At 37.4% G+C, this 24,860-nt stretch overlaps 1 protein-coding gene across 3 annotated transcripts; it reads right to left on the bottom strand.

Moving 5' to 3' along the window:
• Positions 1-1,984: 1,984 nt before the first annotated feature.
• amacr (alpha-methylacyl-CoA racemase) lies at positions 1,985-24,630 on the bottom strand. 3 transcript variants are annotated; one of them, XM_023960900.1, is made up of 7 exons: positions 24,518-24,571; positions 24,128-24,223; positions 23,041-23,297; positions 22,398-22,541; positions 19,599-19,759; positions 3,890-4,076; positions 1,985-3,364 (listed from the first exon to the last, which is right to left on the bottom strand). In XM_023960900.1, the coding sequence occupies exons 3-7, from the start codon at positions 23,285-23,287 to the stop codon at positions 2,955-2,957; spliced, it is 1,149 nt and encodes a 382-aa protein (XP_023816668.1). In that variant the 5' UTR covers positions 23,288-23,297; positions 24,128-24,223; positions 24,518-24,571; the 3' UTR covers positions 1,985-2,954. The 3 variants fall into 3 exon arrangements, with proteins under 3 accessions (XP_023816668.1, XP_023816669.1, XP_023816670.1); XM_023960901.1 differs by lacking the exon at positions 24,128-24,223 and having other exon boundaries at positions 24,518-24,630; XM_023960902.1 differs by lacking the exons at positions 24,128-24,223; positions 24,518-24,571 and adding an exon at positions 23,957-24,108.
• Positions 24,631-24,860: the final 230 nt, after the last annotated feature.

The following is a 24,860-nucleotide window of genomic DNA, read 5'->3' as shown; positions in this document are numbered from 1 at the left end:
GACATTTGAGGATTCATGAATCTCACCCTCATACTCTTAATCTTCCTCCTGAGCCTGGAGAAAAGCCTGAAAGAGTCTGGAGAAACTGTGGGAGTGCACACTCATTTAGGCTTCTTACTCTAAATAATAAGTTATGTTCTTTTAATTTACTTACTGCATATTTAATTTTATTCAAGGAGGGGGGTCTTTTCTAAAAATGGCTGCTTTTCCCACTAGAGCAGCTGCTGTTTAAGTAAATTTTACAGGCGCCAAATGCCTAATTAATTATTTTAAAATTATCAGTTTAAATCTAAAGACCATGCCTAAACAACATTAAAGGGATGGAGGAAATCAGCTGCCTGTATGCAGGATAAAAAGGATTTTTAAATAGGTTAAAATGGACAAATGTACCTTTAACTGTTAATCTTATAAAAGTATTTTCTTTAGGGACAAGCTTGCCAATTGTTTTTAAAAAAAAGATAGAAATAAACAAAACTGCTCAAGCATGAACAGCTTTGCGGCTCTGACACAAGCGCCAGACAAACCGTGACTATATTAACAGAGAATCAACAATAATTGGATCACAGATGGGAATATATTAGTATTAAAACACAAATATTTTTAATTGTTTTTAACTAAGGTATGACTTCAACCAGATCAGACGGTGTAGTTAATTAGAAAAGGTCAAAATTAGTTTTACTCTTAAAAATTGCATTACCAATGTTCTGTAGGCCTGAAAATAAAATAAAAATGTCATTCTACATGCTCCATCTTTTTGTTTAATTATCAGCCATGCATCATCTTTAATTTGTTTTCCTTAAGAACCCTAGAGGGGAAAAACACTGAGACTTAATGTCTGCAGAGCTTCATTTACAGCATTTTTTACTTTTGTGTCAGGTCTCTTTAAAGCAAATTACATTAATAAAGGGATAACTGCAGCTGAAAAGCCTGTAGAGAAAGAAATAGGATGTTAAACAAGATCATTTATCATCCAAGAAGAAAAATTATCTTGTAGCAATAGCAAAGATTGTGGAATAAGTAAGATATAAAAAGGTAAATATAGAGTAAAACTTTTTTAATATCAAAATAAAGGATAGCTTTATAAATTGACAATAACCAAATGAAATAGCCTTGTAGGTATAGTGTGCCCAGCATTAAAAAGCTGCTTCTTAAGAGGTCAGTGGAACTGCATGCTAATCAAAATGACTTCTGCCAAAATACCTCCCACTGTCTTTAAGTATCATAGTGTTTTTCCATAATTTTACTGCAATTAAATAATTGTTTTAATCTACATTTTAACAAAGAGAGTAAATTAAGAATTAAAAAAGAGAGCAAAAGACGAATTCAGACTTTAAGAAAAAAAGAATAATTATTCTGGGGTTAATGATCAACCTAAAATCTAATATTTTTATGGCAATTAAGTAAACTATATGCTGGGTGGGGGTGTTCCTAAAATAACCTCTGGTGATTGTCAAAGAGAGTGGCTTGACCAGTTTCCTGTGATCCAAGTTCATAATATAACATGCTGCATTTATTGGGAAGACTGTGGGAAGATTATTGCTAGAAAAAGTGCATTTGTGACTGAAAAAGCTCAATGCATCCATATAACACATATCATGCTGTGATAAACGCACAGCCTGGAAGTCCCCTCTGCCTTTCAGCGGCAGGCAGCAGCAAATGGTTAGCAATTTGAGGAAAATAAGTGACCTTGTAAAACTGTGCTGTTAAATGCAATGTGGTTGAAAATGTGGGTGCTTCAACGTTTTGTGCCGTTACACCAAAGGCAAAAAGCTAGACCCACTGGTACAAATATTACAAAAAGTTAGTCTGAGGTCCTGATGCTGAACTTTAAATATGTTAAATAATGTCCGGGATGAACCTGGGGGCTTGAACCAGTTAAAGGGTATAATGAAGTATGATACAACTGGACAGCACAGCACATCGAGCTAGTGCTTACTCCTCACTTTCACACAAAAAATGATTTTCTTCAAAAACACATTAATTAGATACAAACTGAAGATCTGAGTTTTAATGCAACTAAGTCCCCATGTCTTTTACAAATATTTACATAATTTATTTGGCAATTGATACAGCAATAGTGGTAAAGCCATAAAACTAATTTCACATTAATGAGTGATTATAACTGGAAATGATGCTCAAGAACAAAAACATTTATTCTTGAGCAAAGAATTTAAGTAAAACAATTAAGTAAACTTTGTTTTAAGAATTTTACAGCATTATCATTCAATTTTAACACCAAACTAAAACATGTAACTCAGATTAATAAACTGATGTTAAAATATTTCATCTTAAGTGCAAATATTTTCAAGATTTACCAAACGTTGATGCTGCTGCGTAATTATTTCTTCTAAACGTCTTCAGGGACTGACTTTATAAAGTGAATGGTTCTTTTGTTATTATAATAATTTCTATTTGCACAAGCAAGTCTCTTGACTCTGAAGGATTTGTTGCTGGACAATGGATCCATAACAAAGCTATGGCTGAGCACAAAAGAGGAAGATCCAGCAAACATTAGGCATTACATTAAAGGACATTTAGGCTTTGATTAAAAACAGGACAGGAAAAAAAAAGTCTCTTTAAATGTGCGGGTACTGCTTGGAGAGTTTTCAAGCTGTTCCGAGTGATCTGCACCCGCCAGAGCTGTTCAGTTAGTTTTGCACTTCAAAAGACTTTTTTTGGAACTAAAGTCATCAAGGATTCTTTTTTATTATTTGGTCAAAACTATAGCATAAAAGCTGTTCAGCCAACTGATGAGCCCAAAATCTAACTCTGTACTTCTGAGAATGCAGACCATTTTCGTTTGATTGGGAATATCTGTCAAAGCAAGAACTAAACTTCTTTGCTTCCCAAAACATGATTTAAATCTGCACAAAAGTTTGTGTTAATGAAAATACTTTCCAATTCAGATGTTTCATTAGAAAACATTTAATGATTTCTCCCACTTTCATTATTTTCTAGAGTTTTGCTTTGCCAGGATTGCACTCTATAACCCCTGCAGCCAACAGCTTGTTTATCTCTGCCGATGTAAAGTTGTACTCCTCCAAGACCTTAACAGTGTGTTCTCCAACGCCGGGGTTGGAAGTCAAGCTGGGTTCAGCAGGAGTCCGGGACAGAACCGGAGCTGGCCGAGGGCACTCTGCTCCCTCGGAGTCCTTCATGAAAGAACCCCTTTCCTGGTTGTGGGGGTGAGAGCTGACCTCGTCGAAAGACAACACAGGCGTGACACAAGCATCAATCTTGTCAAAAATCCTTGACCATTCCGCCTGGGTCTTTGAGGCAAAACGCTCTGTAAAAACCCGCCTGAGCTCTGGCCAGTCACCAACGCTCATCTGGGGAGGCAATTCTTCATCTTCCAACTCCAAGCCTGAGGCAAAAGAAATCCAAAACAAAACATAAAGAATTAAGAAAACAATTTTGAAACAAATATCTTAACGTAACAGCGACATAAGAAACATATCAAAGGGGTGACCTGTGCCTTCATCTCATTGGAAAAAAAGCAAACTAAGCAATTACTTGATTCAAGACGAAGTCTCTCGGGATTAGTCATAACTTCATATAATGAGTAAACTTTACAGACCCACTCTGATTAAAATCGTAGTTCTAACATGTTCTTGTGGTATCTTTCTCATGATGGAGGACATTTATAAAGACAATTTAGCTTAAAATATTATTATTTCTTTATTCAAATAATGTTGAATCAGGGGCAGATGAAACACTGCAGTTTAAAAAAAGATTAGTACGGAATAATCATAATTAAAAGACCACTGAAGACTGACCACTGAATGCTAAACACAAAGAACACTTTCACAATAGATTTAAAAGATTATCCGAGTAGGAGTTTAAAGATACAGATAACGTATTATTTATCAGTTTATTCAAAGTTACAAACCTTTAAGAAGCTGGTCATAGAACTGGGGTTCCAAGGCACCTACAGCGATGTACTTCCCATCCAAAGTTCTGTAAGTATCGTAGAATGGAGCTCCGCTGTCCAACATATTCTGCCCTCTGTCACGTTCCCATAAACCAATACTATGGGATTTCCATACAAATGAGCCTGTGTAGGCAGCTCCTTCGACCTATGAATAGCAGAACAGAGGAGCTGAAGAGAAGGCAGGGACATTTTCTGCCTTATGTTTTATTTTTAATAAAATGATTAAAAGTATTTTCAATGTCAAATTTATGAAAACAACAGGGCTTATAATTGCATACTTTCATTTGGAGATGGGGGTGACACATTGGAATAATCAAATTAAACAAAATGAAGCACTAGGAATCATCTAAATACTAAACTACTAAAGGAAAAAAAAGGTTTTCTGTCCAGGATCAAATCACACAGATACCATGCTTATTTTCTTGGTTCAGCTGGATGTGGTTTGTGAGTGGTTTTCTGGACACTTTGTCCGTTGCACAAAGAGCAGGTTGGCCAAACTATATTTACAAATGAGTTGGTGGTGGGGATGGCATGAAGTGGTCTGTTAGTGTTGGATCTAAAAAGTGTGTGTGAAACATTCAAGAAACATTTTTCGAATGTTTCTTAAAGTTGTCCTTGGAAAGGAAAAGATATGAACCAGTACAATGCAAAATAAATATTGTATGTGAAATATTAACTAGTCCGTGTCTTGAACAGAGGCAATTATAGATCCAAATCCAAAAGACTGCAAACATTCCAAGAAAAGTATCTAGTGTGGGACTACATAGTCCTCTGGATTTTAAAAGCAATTCCATCACCACGCTCACAACTTACTAACGGCAAATATGACTTCACCAATTTCCCGAAGTAAAAACCTAATGAATATAAACACTTTCCAAAGATTATTTACGAGCCCACCCTGTTCTGATGATGAAAACTTGGATGAATTATATAAAAAAATAAAATACCCTTTTGTTCTATATAAAAAAAACTGTTCAAATGTAATACATTGTGGTTTATTTTTGCCAATCTAGTGAACATTGAAGCAGACTAGGTTACTTGATTTTGGAGTTGTAATTTCGGACATCTTCTCAAAAATAACGAGCGCACTATATAGTGTTTTATGTAGTGAGTAGTGAAGGAATATGGACAGAACCTAAGTGTACATAAACTTAAATGATAAGGGAAAAATAGAACAGAATTTAAACTTGTCAAAATAAAAACAAAAAACACCTCAAACATTTGGAAACAGAAAAGGATCAGGCATAGAGCCCTGAGGAGATAATTAACGAAAACATCTGTGATGATTAAAAACCATAACCTGATGTGGTCATCATTTAAGGAGGGGGCTCAAGGGTACAGGAATCAAAGCAATTTGGAACATAGCTAACAAAATTAAAACCCAACCAAAAAATCAAAAAACCACAGTACCAAACCCTGGCAATTTAAATGTACAAACCAATTACCTAAAAGACCTGAACAGCTCGTACCAAGGCTCCATTGAGCTGCAATAAAGTCCAGAACCTCTGTGACCCAAATCAGACAAATCCGACAAAGTGGTCCTGGGTATACATTTATTTATTCCTGCTGCAATGAGAACCTCTTTAATGCACAGATTACAGCATCACTTCAAGAAAATATGCAGCAACACTGAGGTGCAAAATCGATAAAAAGTCTTAATTAACAGATGGGTCTCGAGCATTATGTCAAAGTTGGTGAAAAGAAAAACATTCTGAAATGCGTTTAATGCAGAGATGCTTTTAATGTGTTTTCACAGCTTTGCTGAAAAAAAACCTTTTAAGAACATGAACAGTAAATCCTTATTACTTGTTTTCGCATTGATTGAAATCAGCAACATTTGTGTAACCTTTTCTAAAATACACACTTACATGACTCATAATCACAGCTTTAAAAGAGAACACAGAGGAAGCCTATTTATTGTTGTATGTCTACACTTTATACAACTTTTTGTGTTTGCAAAAAACAAAAATTCAAGAGCATTCCAAAAAAAAAAAATCTTATTGTGGATTTGTGCAGCTTGAGGAAGCTGACGAGGCTTTAAGAAGTCAAAGACATGAAAAATGTGGAGAAACTTGAAAGGGTCTGATCTTTCAAGTGCAATTTATTTACTGTCAATCTTCTGCTCTGTGAAGAAACTAATCACAGCCGAGAAAAAGGGCGCTCTGTCACTGGTCAGGGCTTCAATGCCATCAAAATTATTGTATGCCAAAACCCAGACTCATGCATGAAATATTAGGTCTGTGTGGAAGCTGGGATAACTACCTGAATCTATATCCCTCTTTTGATGGGCTGTGGTCATGAAAAATATATTTCTGAATAACAATAAAATAAGACTGCAGATACAAGAGTGTGAAAATAAAATTAATTCTGTTTGCGTGTACATTTTCTTGGAAGTCTCATACCAACAGATGGGAAAATATTTTACTACGATTGATACATAAATTTACATCTCTCTCTCCATCTGTTTGTGCATCTCAGTCATTTATAACCAACCATATTCCAGCCACTTTAATTCACTGTCTCCTCGTTCACTCCACTTTGAAAAATCTTTGAGCAAAAGATGACAAATTTTGAGAACAGATTACCGATAGCTTTCTGCAGCAGAAACAAACTTATGCACCTTTAGAACTTAAAATGATGGCATAAGAGTGGTATTTTAGAACCCCTGTGAGGGGAATACAGCTAATATTAACTATTTTGGTACAGTTCCTGAGGGAAATGTTGCTCTCATACGTCAGCTCACCAGTGACACAAAAAGCTTCTCCATAAGGAACAGAAGTGTCTGCTTAAGCAGCTCATAAATCTCTGCCTCAAGAAAACTAGTGAGCTGTCTGTAGCCTTATTCATGCACAAGCAGACCAATGCAAAACAGAAAGGTTACTTTGATCAAAAAGACATTTAAAAATAATATCTATCAATTCATTCAATTTTAAGTTAGTAATAACTGTATATGTAATGTAATGTGCTTGAAATACAAATGTGATAATCTTTTAAAAACTGCCAATGTACATTCCTAAACCACAATCTTACTCCTGTGAGCTGGTTACACTTAAAGATGTACAGTCCAAAATGTTGATAAAGATCTGAAATTTCATTTGTTTATTTTTTTAAATAAAAAGACAATTTACTGAACATAATAATGACAATTTTCTATTCTTGATTTGTGGTATAACATTAATAAAATAGAAAAAGTCGTTACTCGTCCCAGAATACTGTATCCATCCATCCATCCAGCAACCCATCCATCCATTTGCTGTACCAGTTTAGGCCGGTGAAGGATAACTGAGGATGCAGGAGCCGATCCCAGTTACTTTAAGGAAAAGTAGGAGAATACCCTGAACTGCCTGGAAATTTAAATGCACCTGATGCTTTCATGCGGAGGAAGGCTTGTGTGCTCCATGATGGTTACCTGGATCTGGTGTGCTTTGCCAATAAGAAGTTACAATGGCAGGTTATTTGGATAACATGTAAGACACAAGTCCTGGAGTTTGACACCTGGACTCTGCATGAAACGTGAAGATGTTTGAAAAGGAAGACCACTGGACTTCCAGAAGTATTGACATCTCGATGATTAAATAGCTAGCAACCTTACCATACCAAACCCTCTCCGACTCTACAACTCATTGTGAAGACGATCCAGCACACTAGAACCATAAATACAGAGCAAATAAAGGTTGCCATTGGAACTGCATGTCAGCAGCTTGACAGATGGATCGCCTTCATTCCACATCACTATCCTTCAGCCTTCAACCAAATACTGTGCTGCAGTGTTTTAGTCATTTATTTACATTTTTTGAGATCCCGAAGTTTTAATTTTATGAATCAAATAAAAGTTACCCACATAAAAGTCTAGGTGTAATCAATCCATACAAAGTTCCACATTAAATCAAGCCCTAATGACATACACGTCTTTAGCATGTGCTTGCATGATAAAGTATAAGTTGTTCACCTTTCAGCATATCCTTTCAGGAGTTGCCACAGCAAATCAGCTTTCACCTATTTGCACAGGTGGTTTGGCAGAGATTTTTGCGCCGAAAGCCCTTCCTAACACAACCCTGTAATTCTTACAGACTGGGCACCGGCACAGGAGGGACTAGACTTGGGCCCCTTTGTGGGTACATAGTTAGGCAGTAGCCTGCTAGTATGATCAAAAATAACAAAAGTCATATGTTCAAAATAACAGCTGGTTGAGGGTGGATTTTAGTTGTAGAGAGGAATTCTGTGCAAAAGTTCGAGGAAAACCGACAGTGTTGTGGCGAGTTCCTGATTTGTCTCGCCTTCTTTTTGTGTCCTGGAGATCTAATCTTGTACAGCATCAGACAACCACTGTAAGAGCACTCTTTCCATTTCTAAAGAGCTGAACAATGTGGCTGTGCCTTTATGTGGAAAAGAAAAATATAGCTTTTGTAAAATCTGTCAACATCACAAGTTTGTGGCTGAAAATACAGGACAGAAACCAGCTGCATCATAATGCACTGCCTCACAGAACAAAGACAGGCTCCATCATGACCATTATTATCCTGGTTTGAAACAGGCAGCAGCCACACATTTGGGCTTTCAGGAGGAGCTGAAGGTGCACATGTTCAAGCTAAAGCCTGCATGACAGTCCCCATAGAAACTCATATGAGAAATCTGCAGTTCGAGTATAAAACAACCATCTTGCTTCTTCGTAGGCTTGGGCGAAAAATCGATTGAATTAATTCATTCGAATTTTTTGTTACGGGCGATTTAAAAAATAACTAAATCGAGTTTTTGTGTAATGGCGCATTTTTGGCTCCCCAGAGCTTCCGTAGTGTTAGTTTCACATGGCAGTATGGCAAGCGACAAACAACGTCGTAGCACACACGAGACAGCAAGCGACAACATGGCTACCAATGAGAGTGGGAAGTTTGTTTCCCAAGAAAGGAATAAAATCATCTGTTGTTTGGAACTGGTATGGGTTTGTTGCCACAGACTTGGAGGAAGAGACCCCACACTGCCACAATTGCCTAAAGCCCATTGCAGTCAAAGGCAGCCGCACCACAAACCTATTCCAACACCTGGGGGAAACATTTTATTACTGTGCTCCTTCACTCCGTAACTCCAAACATGAACTCCCAACACTTGTGCACACTCTCACTCACTCTTGCACGGCACATGCTCATTCCTCTTACACACGCAGCACTGACACACATACACAACAACACCTATATGGTTAGTTTATTAGTTAGTTAGTAGTTAGTTGTTACTGTTATTTGTTATTTGTTACTGCGACTTCTCCAGTACCGATAGCAGAACCGTTGAGGTCAGATCTTACGGATACTGCAGTCTTGAAGAATGTTGCCCCGGGGTTCGTTCAATACCGGGGCTCGATACCCATCCCTAGGAAAAGGGCAAGGTGGAGAACAATCACCCAAGCGGTGGCTTTGCATATAGCCAAAGACATGGTACCCATATTTATCATGGAGAAGACGGGGTTTATTAGTTTAATTAAAACCTTAGACCCCCGATATGAGCTGTATTGTTAATCCTTTAGAAAATGGTGCTACTCTCAAGGTGAATGTTTGTCTCCTTTTAGTCTAGACTACAAAGTGTTACATACAACACAGCTGGGACTTTAATTCCAAGAGTGTGTTCATTTATTTATTATTCATCCCAGAAATGGGGGTTACATTTGTCTTGTGTTTGCTTAAATAAAAGCAAAGTTTGCTTTAACTTAAGTTGTCTGCCGTTTGTAATTATTGCTTTCCTTAAGTAGGGGGGGAATCAGGAAAAAAATCAGAAGTTGAATTTTAAGAAAAAATAAAATCGCAGAGATTTTATTTTTAGGCCATATTGCCCAGCCCTACTCCTTTGTATTTGCCAGGAAGAAAAAAAACATAAGTTGACAAGACTAAGAAAAAAATTCCTGTTTTTCTTTTTCCTATGAAAAACACATGAAGGTTTGGCTATCTACATTTATGCAAATGTCTTATTGCATGAAAAGGTGGGAATTTTCTTATGCGTGGGCATGCACGGTTTTTAAGCTCATTACTGTGGATGACTAATTGAAACCAGGTGTGCCTTCATAGATTTTTCCTATGGAAGAAAAGACTTGAGAGAAATGACATCTGGGACAGGCTTTGACCCTGAAATGTTTCAAGTAAAGTGTCTTCACTTTCCACAATCCTTGGGATGCTTGTGAGGAGCTCACAATATAAACCTTGAAAGAACATTTACTATTTCAGGTGAAAAGATGCTAAAACCTCCTCAAAGTACTTAAGGTTCACTATGAGTTCATTCACACAATCATATCTTACGTTTTTTATCTTAGCACTTAACTACTGCTGTTATTGCACATTTTTTCCCAAATTGTTCCTATTATTTATGTAACCTTTAAATGTTTTGCTTTTTATATCAACAGTTCATGTCACTTTAATATTCATTTATCTTTGCCACATTCAGTTTTTGATAGTGAAGTTGATCCAATCTCCTCTCACCCACAATTTTTGGGCTTGCATGTCATTTTAAGCTAAATTAATTATTTTGATTATTATTCTGCTCAATTGAGAAAGATAACTTTAATATTTTTTAAAGAAAAAAAAAGCCTGTGGCAGATTAAAATCAAATAATATAAAGAGAAATTGCTCTTAGTGTCAGACAAAGAATCTAACTAAGATAAAAAAATTAGCAAAAATCATTAATGTACCTTAAGACCAAGTAAGAGCCTGGAGCTCCACTGTAAGCACGTGAAATGAAAGTGCTCTGGTTAGAAATTGTTACTCATCTGAGGGCTCTTCCTGCACTTGGGGGAAGCAGCAGGGAAAAAAGTTGTGAATCAGGATGAGAGTGAGAAAGTGAGTTTAAAATGGCCCGAGGACAGAAATGGAGTAAACGCTTTAGTGAAATGTGTGGAAGAAAGTTCAGGCCAACAAGGCAGAGTCAGTTTGTCAGACAGATCGCCAATGAGGAGTGTCCTCTTCACTGCTTCTGGTACAGTTCAATGCACACTATGATTGACTTCAGCCCACAGACTCCTCAAGGAATAAAATGTTACAAGAGTGAGGCTTAATGGACTGTAATATGACTGAAACCAAATGGGTGATATTACAGGTTTGGAAGAGTGAGATGTTTCAAAGATGAAAAAAACAAGTTGAGTTCTGATGTCTCTATATGAGAGTTTGCCCGTATTGTTTGGCTCAGTCACACCAAGAGCCTTTATATTCATAACATGAATCCCCCTACCCAAGAGGCTACACCAGGAGTTTCTCTCACAAGTCAAAACTGACAAGCACGTTAGGGTATCAAGGTGACATTTGTTCCATTTGATGTTCAGAGTTGCATTTAGCCAAGCCAAACTTAAAAGTTTCTTTTTAATTAAGTAGATACTATCACAAATCATATTCTACCATACTTTATTGTTTTTTTTTAGCTTCAGGGTTTTCTTTTATAGCTGACAATGATTGCTGCAGATGAAATTATTTTCAAGATGTTCAGTGGGTAACTTTTAAAGTTCCACCAACAAATTCAACATGCAAATGTGTTCTACTCCTGGGCCTTTTTATACTCCTTTTCTCCTTGTTTTGGTGTTGACACAGAAAATTACGACCTTCCACAATCATTGGGTTTTAAGGAGTCTTCATTGAGCTGGGGAGGCTGAGGAGGACTCTCATGCCATCGAAGAGGACGATGAGGTGCTGAGTGTCACATCCATGACACTCATTGAAGCTGGCAGGTGATTTAAAAGCACACTGGCACTACAGGGAGTTGTCGTCCAGAAGTTGCCAGGAGGCGGGAGAGGGTAAGTTTGTTCCCAGTGGTGACCAGCTCTTTCATCTGGTCTGTAAACTCCGGAGGGGTGGGGAGGAATGCGGAGAAAGAGTATGGGGTTTTAAGAACGCAGTGCTGGATTATAAGGGGAAAAAGAGGAAGGTAGCGCTCCACATTTGGGAGTTAGCAGAAAATAATGTGTTGACCTTGATGCTACTCAAGGATAAAACCTCCTTCAAGCAAGGCCAGGGGGTGTAGCTTTCTGATGCTTTTTGTTCCATCTTTCTCTTGCAATACCATTTCTTTTGCATCTTGTCCTTGGTGGTGGTAATGGATGAATGAATAAAGGAGTAAAATATGTTTTCAATGAACAGTTCTATGCTTGAACTTGCCAAGATAAGCGAATAAAGTGAACTTCATTCAGTTTAAAGCCTGTCTTTCAGTGTAAATTGTTCAAATATCGGGGTTCATCCCACAATAGGGGGAGTCCATCATGAGTGTAAAAAAAGCCTTTAATAGTTTGTTAATGTGAATTTATGATTGGATTTTTTGTTATTTGGGCCACGTTCAAATATTGTCAGACTGCAGAATCTACTAAAAGAATATTCTTTATTAACATCAGGGAACTAAAGAACTTGAGAAAGATCCCTGCTTTTTTCTGCCTTTCTTTTAAATAAGTTTGTGGCCCATCCAATAGCATTACTTTTCAGAATTTTTGAGAAAACAAGTGTGTTTTTTAAGTTATCCGCTTTAAATTCAAAACATTTTTTTTTATTAGGCTTTGTTGGTTGTCTGCAAATTGCCCTTTCAGCGGCTCTCTGCTGATCTCTTCTGCGTACTTTACATCTTTGACTGCTGGGATCCTGTTATTATAGCTCCGCTCTGTTTTTCTGGGAAGAGATTTTCTTTGACTTGCATCAGTAAAGTTTTGAGTAAGATTGATGCTGGTAGTAAGACTGCCATGTGAACGTGTTTAAATAACTGCTTTTTAATTTAAAATGTAATTTGTTCTTTAATTTGAAAGGATTATTAATTCCCATAGGGTCCAGACAGACATAGTTTGACTTAGTTACACCAAACTTAGTTTCATTTACCACATTCCACACCGTCTAGAGAAAAAAGACATAAAGTAAGAAAAAACACGGCTAGTACACATAGACATGTTCTAAAGGGTAAAATGAAACCTGAAATGAAAGGTTCTGGAAAACACCCTCAACATTTTTGTAACCAGGCTGTAAACAAGTTTACTTTTGATGCAAAGTAGGACTTTTTTAACGTGGTGTAAAAGGAACATAGCCCTTTTCATAAAATATCCTCATGTGGTCATTTGGTACCTTTGTGTTGGACTTAAAATTTAGATACAGATTGTGGGGGCTCACTAGAATATCCATCCATTTTCTTCTGCTCATCCAGGAATGGGTCAAGAGAGCAGCAGTCTAAGCAAATATGCCCAGCCTTCTCCCTGGCCACTTCCTCAAGCTCTTCTGGGGGGGCCCTGAGGAGTTCTCAGGCCAGCAGAGAGATGTTGTCTCTCTGGAGTCTGTCCGGGGTCAGTCCAGTGGGACATGCTAGGGAGGCATCCGGACCAGATGTCCGAGCCACCTCAACTGGCTCCTCTTGATTTGGAAGAGCAGACCTTTACTCAGGTGACCGAGCTGCTCGTCCCATCTCTAATGGAGCCACCCTGTGGAAGCTCATTCCGGCCACTTGTATTCGGAACCTGGTACTTCCAGTAATTACCCAGAGCTCATGACCATAGGCAAGTATTGGAACAAAGATCGACCGTTAAATTGAAAACTTTGCTTTCTAGCTCAGCTCTTTTTTCACCACAGCAGACCAGTATAGCAACGACATTGCAGCAGAAACCACTCCAACCTGCCTTCCAATCTTCCCTCACTTGTGACCCCAAGACACTTAAACTTCCCCACCTGGGGCAGGAGCACTCTGCCCGATCAGAAAAAACAAACTAGCAAAACATTGCGCTTAGAAATAGCCCTCTTTTCCTTATATTCAAAATCCCCTCCGTACCTCCTCAATACACCATTTTTGCCACCATTAATTATTTTTACATTTATTTTTCTCTAGCTGCTATATATACTATACTATATAAAAAAATACCAGTTTCCTAAATTCACAACTGTGAAGAATTTCCCACGTATGTGATCGAGAGCTATGCTCTTGCTGTGAAGAGGAGAAGTTAGAAATCTACATACCAACCTCTCCTTGATCCTAATTTTCAAAGCCAGAAAGACTCTTGCAAAGGAAAGGAAAAGTCTTCGTTAAGATCAAAGGTTTAAAACTTAAATAATGTTAATCTCTTCAACCAACTTAACAGTGGGCTTATTATGTCAATACTTTGTCTTCCTCCTCTAAAGTGGAGACTTAATTTCAAAAAGGAAAAGTCTTGAAGAGTCTTTTGTTTAGTTCGTGTTTGTTTTTTTGAGCTACTTTTAGCTCTCTTTGAACAACTCTAAAACCCATCTCTTGTTACAGTTGTATCTTCCTTAATGAGACACTTTCTTTTAATCAGGAGCACTTTTAGGAGATTCAGTAATCCAGCATTTCTTTTTACTAGAAAAATAGTAAGTTATGAGAAATCCTCCAGTTTTCATTAAAAAAAGCAAGCTGTTTAACTGGAGACAATATCTTAACCCAGTATTTCCATGACTTCTTCACCTAAAACCTTCTTTCCATTCTGAATTTCTGTGTCCACACCGAAATGAGTAATTTAATTTACTTTCAAAGCAGAATTTCAGAACTCTTACAAAGCATGGAAATTGCAGTTAGCTTGTAGTTAGTTTCTTCATAAATTAAAGAGAGCATAATTAAGGAAACAAAGCGGAATCCCTTGTAATTTGAGTGAATGCTAAAACAGCTGACCCTGTAGCTGTTATACTGCCTCTCTGTGGCTTTCCTAAATTATTACAGATTTTCCTGACTTCACAGCATTCTCTTCTGGGCTTTAAAGGGTCGATTTGGAAGACGTTTGAAACTTCTACAGAGGAATAGAATCCTGTAGTATAGTATGGCCTGGGTGACTAATTATCAGAAAAATCATCAAGAAACATCATCTGGAAGAGATGTGCAAAATAAAAATAAGGTCATATGGGGAATTTTAGCTTTTGCAAAAGTCATAATTAGGTACACTTCGTTAGTATTCAGACCATAAGACCATTTTTATTTGAAGGTTTAACATTAAAGCAATATTCTTGGTTCAAAAAACATAAATGAAGAATGTTTTCCTTTAGGTTAAGCTATCCAGAAAAAAAGAAAAATCAAAACAAAACGATTTAGAATTTCATTTAGAAATACAACTTTAGTTAAAGTTAAAAAGAAAGAAAATAAGAGAAAACTGGCTGCTCTGTAATAAAACTTTCTCTGCAGTTACCCCTTTTTATTCCTTACCGGCTAAACCTTGGCAGGAGGTTATTTCACTATAACTGTCTGTCTTTCATTCTCTTTACAGAGTTGCTTTTAGGAACAGCTCACTCCTCAAGGGGAATACAGGTTCATCAATCTAGCTTTATTTTATTAGTGGCCAGCACTGAAAAAGAAACTCTTGGCTGCAGTTTGAGCAAAACAAATTTGCTAAAAAAAAAAAAAAAACCTCACACAGACTAAACATAGCAGCTATAAATGGTGAGGAAATAACGAAATATTGCACTGCATCCATTTATTGACCAATGAAGCCATTGGAAAAAAGTTTACAAAAACCCTTATGAAGTCAAAGTTAATGGCTGCTTCTGCCAACCCCCGTAGGTCATCACAAATGACCTCTGTTGTACTAAAAGCTGGGGGTTGTAGTTCTTGGAAGAAGAAAAAAATCAATAATGCAACTAAACTAATAGATTCTGCCAAGAAAACTACATTTGGTGCATTTCTGATGAAGATCGATCAATCTGGATCAACTCGTGTATAGATACAAGATTTAGACTGTCAAAGAAGTTTAACTCTGGGTAAAACATATTGTTAAATAGTTGATTAATATGAATATGAAGACTTAAACACTGCTTTTATACAAAGTTAGATTTTTAAAAAGTACCAGATCAAGTTTTAAAAAGTAAATACTGGTGTTTCTATTTCTTTGTATTTACTTATGATTAAAAAAAACATTTTTAAGAGCAAAACTTTCAGAATATTATGGTTGATTTTAAACAACTGGGATGATGGTAAAACCAATTAATCAGTCAACTTTTCCATCGTGCCATAAGAAACAATAACATTTACAAAACCTTTCTTTTAACTTCTTTCATTAAGCTGCATTCTTTTCCCCTTTTTGCGCTAAATAAACACAATACAATTGTAATTGTGAATGAAAGAAAAGTTTCAAACATTTAATTTGTTCTTTTTTTTTTCTTTTTCATTTCTCTACAATGTGAGAAAGATGCTGCAGCCAGTGTTCTGAACTTCTTTTTATGAAGGTCTTTGCAAGGGATTTTTCTTTAGCAAGACAAGGTTACCCAAAAAGGGCAACGTTTTTTGGGTAACCTTGTCAATGAAATAAAGAAGTACTCAGAAATGCAATTTTAAGCATATTTCTTTTTTACAAATATCCATCATCAGCAAAATGCCAAATAACAATAACACAATTTTCGTTGGAGAGTGTGATCATGCTTCTGCTTCTCTAGGAGCATCTTTTTGAATATTTGTGCAAATCTCTAACTCAAACAAGGACAAGGACTTTTGGGAAAAGGTTAGACTTGTGCAACTCAGGCTTTGCTGCTTACGTCACGATGCGCTTTCAGTCAATGATTTCACGAAGAAACTTTAGAAGCGCACTCCCAACTGTCTCTTGGGAATCTGTGTTTGAAAGCTTGAAAACATTCAATTTAACAAGCTGCTAAAAGCTTAAGTCTGAAGTATAGGGCAAAACCAGAATGAGAAATACAAAAAGTAGACATGAAGTACAAGAGTGCAAGCTTGTATTGATAACAGTAGAAACAAAATACAGAAATAATGATATGAACATAATTTGGACTTAAATTTAGTTTCTTTTTACTAAAGTAAGCATCACATATATCGCTTTTTCAAAAACTCTGAAAAATAGTGTGAGCTAAAACAAAACAATTAAAAAATGAAAGCAGTAAAACATGTTTTTTCTCTCATTTTTTAAGTCACAGCCAATCCTTCACTCACTGCACTTACATGAAACAAGTGTAAAATGTTGCCTGTGACCCGCGGGTTGACATGCAAAGCAGCGCTGATTCACAGCAATAGGTGACAAACTTCCAGGCCGAATCTCATATTTCCAGCTGAATCCCTGCAGCTCGTCCCACTCAGATCATTGTACAGAGAAAATGACAGGACAGCAGCACGACACGCTCTACAAAGCCCGCCTCGCCTCAGAATCCACCTGACAGAAACACGCGGCGGATGAAAAGGCAGCGGCGGCGTTTCCTTACATCAAAGTATGTTCTGAAGCAGCAGGGACAGCCTCTTCTGCTGTCGTTCACTGTGACCGCCTCTTCATCAAACAGACAAAGTCTCACAGCTACACCCAACCCTTATTGCATTCAGCAGAGCATCATGAGTGGTACCTCTTAAACAGCTGTAATGTAAAAGCAAGTACAGGAGCCTGTTTTAGCATCCAAAATCAAACCCTTTCAGTTTGTCTTTAGCATTTAGGGTCTTACCGTCTTTCCTATTGATATTATAGTTTACATAACATGACAGATGTAAGAGATTTAAAGGTACTTTATTGCTTTATTTAGAAAATATCATTGGTTGGGGTTGTTTGGAGGGGTGTGAGTACATATCTGAAAGTACATATTTGCAAAAGGTGATTTTAATAACATACTATTAAAAAAGAAACAACACTGATGAAATCTTCCATCCTGCATAGACAGCATGGTTTTGTTTTGCTGCACAGGCGGTGTTGCCTTTGCTTTTTGAAATGGCCTGAAAAATATCAAAAAGCTCCAATGGCTTTCAGAGAATCAGCTGGATTTTCACTTCCAGCTGTGATTCGAAGTCCAGCGGCCTCTGCTCTCACCTACGTGCAGACTCCAGCAACAGCTCCTCCTTAAGCACAGATCCTTCTTAAAAAGTCAAACCAACCCAAGTCTTTTTTTTTTTCTTCCTGCATTTAATTGCCCTGTTATCTCACATTGCAGCTGTTTGGTGGTTGCAGGCTCTTGGCGCTCTCACTAAGCAAAGGTGATTCGGCAAAGACTTCCATGCCCATGTTACTCCCCCCAAAAAAGGAAAATTTAGGATCTTATGCAGGAATATGCCAGAGCTTTCCCTCAGCAGACTGAAAATTCAAATCTGTATGGCTTTTTCTTTTGGACATGTCCTGGTGATAATTACATGGAACCATGTTCCCAATCTTTTTTCAATCCAAAAGGATGAAAAACAGCATTATATGTGATAGGATATAACCACACAAAAAAAAAATTATAAGACTAAAACAACTGTATTTTGATTTTTTTTTTAAATGTCACTGTAAACAATGAGAAAACTAAGGAAAGAGACAAAAGTTTAAAGCCTTAGTCACATTCACCCGTACGATTCGAGTGCTGCCTCCTTACTGACCAGATGCAAATGTTGCACGCACAGGGCGTGCAAATGATACGCAAGTGCCTGTAAGATCTCCATAGGATGCCCACACCAACTACGTTTTCATTGTGTATTTTCCTTATATTTAACACCCAGGTTGCGGACAAGAAACGTGCAAGGAGTGTGCATTTATCCGTAGAACAGCACTTACAGGCTCCTTGAGCAGTGCGCTGGATTTGGGCAGGTTGATGAAATGAAAAATCTGTACGACACGCCTGCGTCTCACCTATTTCACTCTTACGTGTTTTATAAGTGTTTGCTTAAAGAAGAAGAAGATTATTACAGACTTAGCGAGCGGTCTACGAGACCTGTACGCCCCATAAAGGTTTGTCCATTTTTTGCCGGCAGACAGCCCATATCCACACATAAGGGCAGTTGTAAAGCAACACTGTAATGAATTAATAACCATGAAGGCCAGTTTGGCAATGGTTTTATACTAGCTTGAGACAGCATTTGGAGAAAACTGTAAACGTCTGTTTCCAAGTTAGAAATTATACAACCTTTTTTCAGGTTAAAGGGATTTTTCAGGATTCATTCAGGTTAAATTCTTCCCTTTACCATCTATTAACATTTAACATTTCACCTTTAGTAGTATTTTTAAATTTTCCTTTTAGAGATTTCATCTCAATGTGAGTTCAAAAAGTCGTAAGAGAAACAAGAGTCCCTTGAGAGAAAGTTATTGTTACTTACCTCAGTCAATCACTAACCTAACACTATAATTGGCCAACCTTTAAGAACAAGATGTGTGATCCCAGATCAGACATTTTTGCCTGCTTTTCAGAAAAAGAAGTCTAATAATGATGTATTACATGAGAAGGATGGGAAGGACCACCGAAGCTGTAGTGTAGCATCATAGGGAATCAGAACGCGTAGATATAAAAGTGTATCTCTGATCTGCGCCTGGGATGTAAAAATACCCCGCAAATCTAAACGGCTCACAGAGGAACTTTTTTTTAAGGCTCGCTTTATGATAGAGTTCTTATGTTGGTATCCACCTCACACACCCAAACATGTTCTCTAAAGCAAAGATGAAAAAAAAAGGGTTCTTTGTGCATGTTGCCTTCATGAAGTTCATTAGTGTGGTTCTGCTTTGAGACCTAGCTATGCATGCATTGAATGGGACACACTCTGCGGGATTCAGAGGCTTTGATCTACTATTTCACTGTGGGCAGTGTACTATCAGTTGGCAGGAGGCTGCAGACATGCAAGATGCTTCAACCAGACGTGGTCCACATAAATAAAACTACAGTACGCAGCAAAGTCAGTTATTAAACTTGTTTGCGTCTTTCAAGAGTCAAGCTGAATGTGACTCAGCCTCAGTGACCAAAGCTGTGGCTCCAGTTTTGAGACAATGCAAGAAAAGCTTGCTTTTAATACTCACCATGCTGGCATCAATGATCTGTCCTTTCCCTGACTTTGTCCGTTCAAACAGCGCTAAGACTATCCCCAGCGCGCAGGTGAGGCCACCACCAGCAAAGTCTGCTAAAAGATTTAGCGGAGCATAGGGCTTGTCTCCACTGCGACCCAGTCGAGATAAAAGGCCTGTGAAGGGATTAAAAGGAAAAAACTAATTATAGTTGAAACAAAAAAAAAAAACAGCTCCCTTAAAAACAATCAAGAAGAAAGGTTCACAGTGTGTATTTAAAGGTAACACAAAAATATTTTTTCAGTTTTTTTTTTAGTTTAAACTGAAAACTAATTTTAAAAGATTAAGTTTTAAAACCCTATCAAATAGTGGTGTTTCTTCAGCAACTCATTTGCTTTACAGTTAGAAAAGTTCAATGAAAAACCAAAAAAAAAAAAAAAAATGCAACTGTCCCGAAAATAAAGGGGTATTTTCATATTTCCTAAAATAAATGAATCTATAGTTGGATCTTTACATCATTGAGAACGCATGGAACATTGTTTGCAAAATGTTAGAAAGTGAAGCTTAAAACTGCATTTCTAAGCATTTTTTATTCAAATTGTTGTGAATCAGAAGCAGACAAAAAATGCTTTTTGAAAAAGCTTGTAGTTGAGATGTAGAAAATACACTGGGCGTGCAACAAGCTCTCTGGCTCTAAACCATTCGGATGCAGTTACTTGTAAGCACCTAGATCCACGGACAAAGCTCTTGTACATGCATGTACGTCTTAGTTTGTCTTGTCTGAGCTGGCATCTGGCTCAAAACTAAACGGCTGGATAGCTTCAATTGTGCTCGCAATTACTGTTGTACCGCTTATGCTAGGTTGGGGTGTGACGGGGTGTAAGCTAGGGGGAGAGCGTGTAAACAGAGAGCTCTCATCAACAGGGGGGTATTCCAGGAAGCATGTTTAAACTAGCCTGACTTTAAGCCTGAACTCTGGCTGAAATCCGCCTGAACTTGCTTACTCTGGGCATGTCGGTTCCAAAAGACCGGATACGAGTTGGCGTAATTACGCTCAACTTAGTAACCCTGGGTTAATGAATGTGCATCTCAAGTACATAAAGACATTCTCAATGGATCGCCGATTTCTGGAGTAACCATGGAAACGCTTGGTGAAAAAAAGAGAGCGCTATACTTCAGTGAGACGGAGTCTGAGATTTTAATGACGGCGTATGAAGATTATACGTCCATCAAGAAAGTAACACGGCTGTATCATCAAAAGAAAGAGTTTCTGCTTGTAGTAGAAGAACAGACAAAGTAAACGCACAAGTTTCTGATCTTATTTCCATTTTCCTTGTGACGCATATATATATAAAACTTATCCAATTTTGCAACCTTAAATGAATTACTTCTATTGGTAACAAGTAATTGAGTTAAATGTATTCAACCTAATTTCTTACGTCTATAAAACTCAATAATTGTTTATACAACTCAAATTTATGTATTTATCTAACTAAATGTCATATTACTCCATTTCAATTAATATTTTTTCCATCTTAATTAATTACATTTCTTGATCTCTCATATGTCTAAGTATGAGCCGGCAGATATACTCATTTTTATAACAATAAAAAAGGTTGCTGTTGTGCACAAATTCATTAAAGAATTTTCCGTTATTATCATTATCCACCATTAGGTAGGGGTGCCATATAAACTCATCATCCTCTCCTTCACTCTCCCTCATGGTGCAGAGACTTGAGCAAAGTAGGACAAAATAACTCAGCAGAACATGGCAAAACACAGTAAAACAGCTAAACAACTAAACACAGTTGGTCAAAAACCCACACTTAAACCAAAATCCGTCCAGAGAGGCAAAGGAAATGATATCCCAGAATCCCTTGCGGTGCCGATCTAACAGCAGGACCAAAGTTACACCTACTCAATTGAATTAATTTGAATGAAAGTAAAATAACTGTCTGAAAACTGCGTGTTATTTTTAAGTTGACTGAACAAACAAATGATTTATCTTAACTGAAGCAAATAACTAAGTTAGATCAAAGTAAAAAAGTTTGATTTTCCAACATCCATATGTGATCTTATCACCCTCTCATGTTGGAAAAAGTATTATCTGAGCTTCTTCACCCACTAAATCATCTTCAAATGGACACACCATGCTGCTTCACCTCTCGGTAAACAAACTAAGCTTCAACTAAACCTGCTCCAGACCAGGTTATGTTCAGAGCATGAGTTGCTATGGCAACTTGACCTACCCTGAAAAATACCTCCATTTCTGGAACCGAAAGCTGAGGTTATCAACTTCCTTAGCCTCAAACTTACCGTGGGAGCTAGCATAACCTGCTTTCTGGAATACCCCCCAGGTTATGTTCAAAGCATGAGTTGCTATGGCAACTTGACCTACCCTGAAACATACCTCCATTTCTGGAACCGAAAGCTGAGGTTATCAACTTCCTTAGCCTCAAACTTACCGTGGGAGCTAGCATAACCTGCTTTCTGGAATACCCCCCAGTATTGGGAAGGGGGTGAGATTGCTCCACACAGACAGACTTTATATTCTTGACTGAAAACATGCTCTATTTACTGTTTTGCTTTCTTCTGCTAACACAGGGGCACCAAGTCAGCAAGAGACTGTTCAGCTTTGGAAATCGGAGAGTAAAAAATAAAAAATAAATCGCTTAAGGATGCACCACATAAAACAAAAACAAAGGCGGAGCTGTCTCACACAGGAACACTCACTGACCTTCTATCAGTATTATCCATTCATGTTGCATTTACACAATCCTACTCACGAACATCAACACCTTTGGGTGTTATTACCTGACATTGCAACATAGTTGATGTCATGTCCTGCCGCTGAGGCAAAGCAGCCGCTCTGGCCGTAGCCGGTCAATCTGGCATAAATCAGACGAGGATTTTGTTTCAGCAGCTCGTGTGGACCCAGCCCCAGCTTCTCCATGACGCCTGAAAAGAAACATATCAAATATTCCAGTATCTCTAAAGCAGCCAATTACACTATAAATAGTATGCAAGGATAACGCAAATTAAATATCCCCTTTTCAGGGCTTCTCGATCTTGATCCTTAAAAAACATTAATATGCAAAATTATATTTTACATGTTGTCCGCCCTATCATTTATGATACCAAAATGACAGTAAAAACTCGGCTAAAAGACTGTAGCAAAGCATTGCCACCCACACACAACAACATGCAATAATTCCAGTGTTTGAACTAACCAGAGAGCATCACACACTGACTACATTTGTTATTTGACATTGGAATTGGAAATGGTTTATTTCGGGCATAATGAGGGTTGTATTTTACTAATGTAGCAGTTGTTTTACTGGAAGTAAAAATGAGAGGACACGTTTCTTCTGAATCTTTATATAGTTATGAACATTTGCTAAGTTTTAACAGATAGGAGACAGGACTTGAGATTAAGTAAAAATCAAAGTATTCTCACCTTTCCGATAGGGCTCAAGCACCACATCCGACTGGACGCAGAGGTTTTTGAGAAGGGAGATTCCCTCTGATGTTTTCAAGTTGATGGCCACAGACAGCTTCCCCCGTGCCAGGGTGTCCAAATTCGTCAGCGTCTTAGTGCGATCCACGCGGATCACCTTGGCTCCAAAATCTGCCAGGATCATGCCACAGAATGGAGCAGGGGCCAGACCCGCCAGCTCGATAACTCTCACTCCAGTCAGTGCCATGACCAAAGGCCTAAAGTAAAAGGAAATAAGACATTTTAATGTCTTATTCCAAGATCCCAAGTTACTCTTTGATTTTTTTTTACAAAAAATTGATGGAAGTTTAGGTGTTTCTTGTGAATCTGCAGCAATAAATAACTTTTACAGGTTTTGTTGTGCAACAGTGTCAAACAAAAAGTGAGCATTTAAAAAAAAAAAAAAATCAAATAAAACATGCAGTTATGGCACACTATATGCTAGTCAGAAAATGTAAAAACATCCCTATAACTCCCCATTAGAGCACTGAAAGACAAAATGTATATTTTTATTTTATTTTTAAATATTGATGCACCAAAACAGGGCCTACACTTAAGAGACATGTCTCTCTGCAAAGTGATCCAACACAACAACAATAATATTAATAATTATCATCATCATAACCATAATAATTATAATCATAATCAGAATAGAAATGAAAAAGAACACTTCTTTTTTAAATTACAAAGTGTCCGGTAACCTTTGACCTAAATATACCCGTTACTGACAGTACAACAGGAAGTTTTGCCAAAAAATGAATACAAATAGGTTAAACATTCGATGAAAATGTTGAAAATAGAAAACTGAAAATGTGTAAATTTACTCTGCATTTACTGTTAGCACACCTGCCTGGGTTATACGTGTGTAATATCTCACTAGTTTCTTAACGTGGGGTCCAAACGTCAACTTCAAGCTTTTTTAAGTCATGATAGTGATATTAAATACGTCCTCCTTTTTGCACAACCATGTTGTGAGTAATTAAGACGATTGACACAATAACACATTGTTTCAGTATCCTATCGGGACATGCGTGTTTATCTGGCTTACCTTAGTTCACGGTTAAAGGTAAAGGGGTATGCTGCTGGAGCTTTCAGGGTGTACGTTTGAAATGTTTAACACTTACGGCGGTGGAGCACAGACAAGCTACACAAGCACATTGAAACGTTTATAAAATTGCACATATTATTCAAATAACTGTACATGCGTAATATATTCAAGTGAATTAGAGAAGGTATTTATTAAAAATCATTTAAATACACGGAAAAAAGCATGCGTAGAATAAGGTTTACGGCGATTGCAGAGAACCTATTCGTTCAAAGAGCAATGTCGTCTTTTAACAGTGTAGCTACTCCATATTTTGTTTGGCAGACTGTTTAAATGAACACAAAGCAGAAAAAACAACATCCAACAGAACACTGGTATGAAAATGTCAACTACCTAGGCGTAGTTTCGTACGTGTCGGCTTACGCCGGTACTAACGATAAGCGAACCGTTCCCTTTATTTCTTGCCCTTTACTTCCTGGTTACGTCATCACGTCCACGGCGCATTGGCTGTATGCTGAGGCCAGCAGGGAAATGGGAACTGAAATTGTAGTTGCAAATAAATAAATACATAAAATAATAAATAAATACATTTTCTCAGTTGCCTGTGTGCGTTTTTTTTACAAAAGTATTAAACTTTGCACAACATTTTGGAGACTAAGTAATTGATTAACTACAAATCTCTGCAAATTCATCCATTTTAAATTGCTTTTGATCATTATTAACTTGTTTTTACCAA

This window comes from Oryzias latipes, chromosome 12 (assembly GCF_002234675.1).
Source record: "Oryzias latipes chromosome 12, ASM223467v1".
NCBI classification, from domain to species: domain Eukaryota; kingdom Metazoa; phylum Chordata; class Actinopteri; order Beloniformes; family Adrianichthyidae; genus Oryzias; species Oryzias latipes.
This window is presented reverse-complemented; position numbering and strand designations above follow the sequence as displayed.